The sequence below is a fragment of the Penaeus japonicus genome, unplaced genomic scaffold (genome assembly GCF_977035675.1).
Source record: "Penaeus japonicus unplaced genomic scaffold, GWHDUDI00000001_assembly GWHDUDI00000042, whole genome shotgun sequence".
Taxonomy (NCBI): Eukaryota; Metazoa; Arthropoda; class Malacostraca; order Decapoda; family Penaeidae; genus Penaeus; species Penaeus japonicus.
The window spans coordinates 14853723-14856146 of NW_028234444.1; the positions used below are offsets into that span (position 1 = coordinate 14853723).

Below are 2424 nucleotides of genomic sequence, written 5' to 3' on the forward strand. Positions count from 1 at the left end.
CATGACTAAACTCAGAATGATCTTCCAATGTAGTCTGATAAGGGAAGTCATTTCAAGCCACGATAACCATGACGCTCACCCCCAGGTCCCGCCAAAAGCCCCTCAGCCGGCGTGGCAGCCTCGCTCTCCTGCAGCCGGCACAGCTGCGAAGGAGGCGCGGAGGATCGGCCTCGTCCAGCGAAGGAGACTCCCCTTCCCGCGCCTCCAACAAGCACCATCGCAGAGACCTCGCCGCCCCGCCCCTGCGGAGGAGAGGCAACAGCCTCACTAGGCTCAATGCAGGTCAGGCACGGGGCAGGGGACAGGGGGGGGGGGCAGGGACGGAAGGAGGAGAGGGGGAGGGGGAGGGAGGGACAGGGACGGAAGGAGGAGAGGGGGAGGGGGAGGGAGGGACAGGGACGGAAGGAGGAGAGGGGGGAGGGGGGAGGGAGGGAAGGAAGTAATGAAAGAAGGAAAGAAAGAGGGGGAAGGGGGGAGGACGGAAGGAGGGAAACAGGGAGAGACGAAATGAGAAAAGGAAGACGGAGGGATGAAGGAGGAAAAGATGGAGGGAAGGAGGTAAGGAGGGAATGAAGGAGAGAGGGAGGAAAGTGAGGAAGGAAGGGAAGAAGCAAGCAAGAGAGGAAGGAGGGAGACGTGGAAGAGAGAAATGAGCGAGGGAAATAAGGAAGGGAAGCAAAACGAAGAGAGAAAGGAGGGAGGGAAGGGAGGAGGGAGGGAGGAGAGGAGGGAGGGAAGGAGAGAGGGAGGGAGAAGAGGAGTGAGGGAAGGAGAGAGAGAGGGAAGAAAGGACGGAAGGCAGAAAGGAATGAGGGAAATAGCGAAGGATAGAGGTATGGAGAGAAGGAGGGAAGGCAGGAAAGAAAGAAGGAGAGAGTAGTAGGAAGGAAGAGAAAATTAGTGTTAATATAGAAGGAAAGAAAAAAGACTAGGCATTTCATTATATGCGACTGTATTGTTAAAGGGGACTAGATTTCTTCATTGCTTTTTTGGTCGACGAAAACCCTCCTTCCGAGGTCGCCGTCAGCGCCAGAGGCCGCCCATGCAGATGACTAACGCCTCTCTTCGTGTTCTTTGCAGGGGCGAACGGCAACGCGCGGCGCCGCAGCATTCCAGCGCGGAAGGGAGGCCGCAAATCCCCGGACATGTTCAACCAGGTGGGCTTCGCACTCCACTATTAGGAGGACCTGTGCAGGACGCCTGCCGAAGGGGCCGCCGCCTCTTCCGAGCCGTGACTGCGGCCAGGTCTTGTCCTTCGCTTGAATCGACTACAGAGGAAACCTCTAATGTAGTGATTTAAAGAAAGTGGTCGAGAAAAGGCTGCGTGGAAAGGCGCATCTCCCTCTTCATCTCTTGTCTTTTGGATGAGTTGAGGAATATGTGGACACACACACACACATACACACACACACACACACACACACACACACACACACACACACACACACACACACACACACACACACACACACACACACACTTACGCGCGCGCGTGTATGTATGTAGATTTACAAGTTATCTGTGTTTTGTTCCCAAATCTGAGATGCCAAACGTAGCGAAAAATACCGACTATTCTCCAATAGATGTTGAGCGCTTTGGTATAAACTTTATTTTCGTCTACAGATGATCTCAATGAAACAAGGGATAAAAGCAAACATGGAGCAGACACATTCGATTATGCTAATGAAATGTACAAGAAAAAAAGTTTCCCAAAGTTCGCAGAACGGACGCCAAGGAAGTAGAAACATGGCAGTCGGGAAGAAAAAGGTACACAAGAATTACTCCTGACTCCAGACCATCAAGCAAACTCTCAGTCCGGTAAAAGGAGAGTTTCTCTTCACTTATGCAGACTATTCTTTATATACTCGCAAGTGTGCATAACAGTGAAGCAGTCTGACTGATGGTGAACCATGTTTGCATGTGTCGTACGGGGCCTTAGTGACAACAAAAATGTTAAAGAAACGGAATGTTTTGTTTAATTTTGCTGTCAGTTACTGTTAAGAGTTTATCATCATTTGTTTACTTTTGTTGTGAATATTGAGAATGTATCATTTATCTGTCTTTGTGATTGTAACAGACAGATTCATGTAATATATTAATATATTAAAAGACATGTAAAATATCATATTTGACGTTTACCTAATTACCTTACCGCAAATTTCGTTTCCATGGTGTCCTGCTCCTGTAACCAATATTTAAACTCGATTACTTAATAAGAAAATTAAATTGTAACCAAAATAGATACACACCCATGTACACTGGTTAGATGGCACCCGCGCCTTTCAGATCCGGGACCAAGGGCGTGGCCATTTGAGTGGAGGGACAAGATAGGAATAATGGCACTCAGAGCTGCCGAAAGCAACGATATGAGCGAAAGCCTGATTTCTATAATCTCAGATTGCTTCAATGCCCCCCCCCCATCCC

At 49.4% G+C, this 2424-nt stretch overlaps 1 protein-coding gene across 1 annotated transcript in view; it reads left to right on the plus strand.

Moving 5' to 3' along the window:
* LOC122253991 (uncharacterized) overlaps positions 1 to 2125 on the plus strand; it is a 22169-nt gene extending 20044 nt beyond the window's left edge. The window contains exons 11-12 of the mRNA XM_086535200.1: positions 86 to 282; positions 1081 to 2125. Of these exons, the coding sequence (XP_086391326.1) occupies positions 86 to 282; positions 1081 to 1181 (298 nt within the window). The 3' untranslated portion in view covers positions 1182 to 2125. The remainder of the gene's footprint in view (positions 1 to 85; positions 283 to 1080) is intronic.
* The last annotated feature ends 299 nt before the right edge of the window (positions 2126 to 2424 follow it).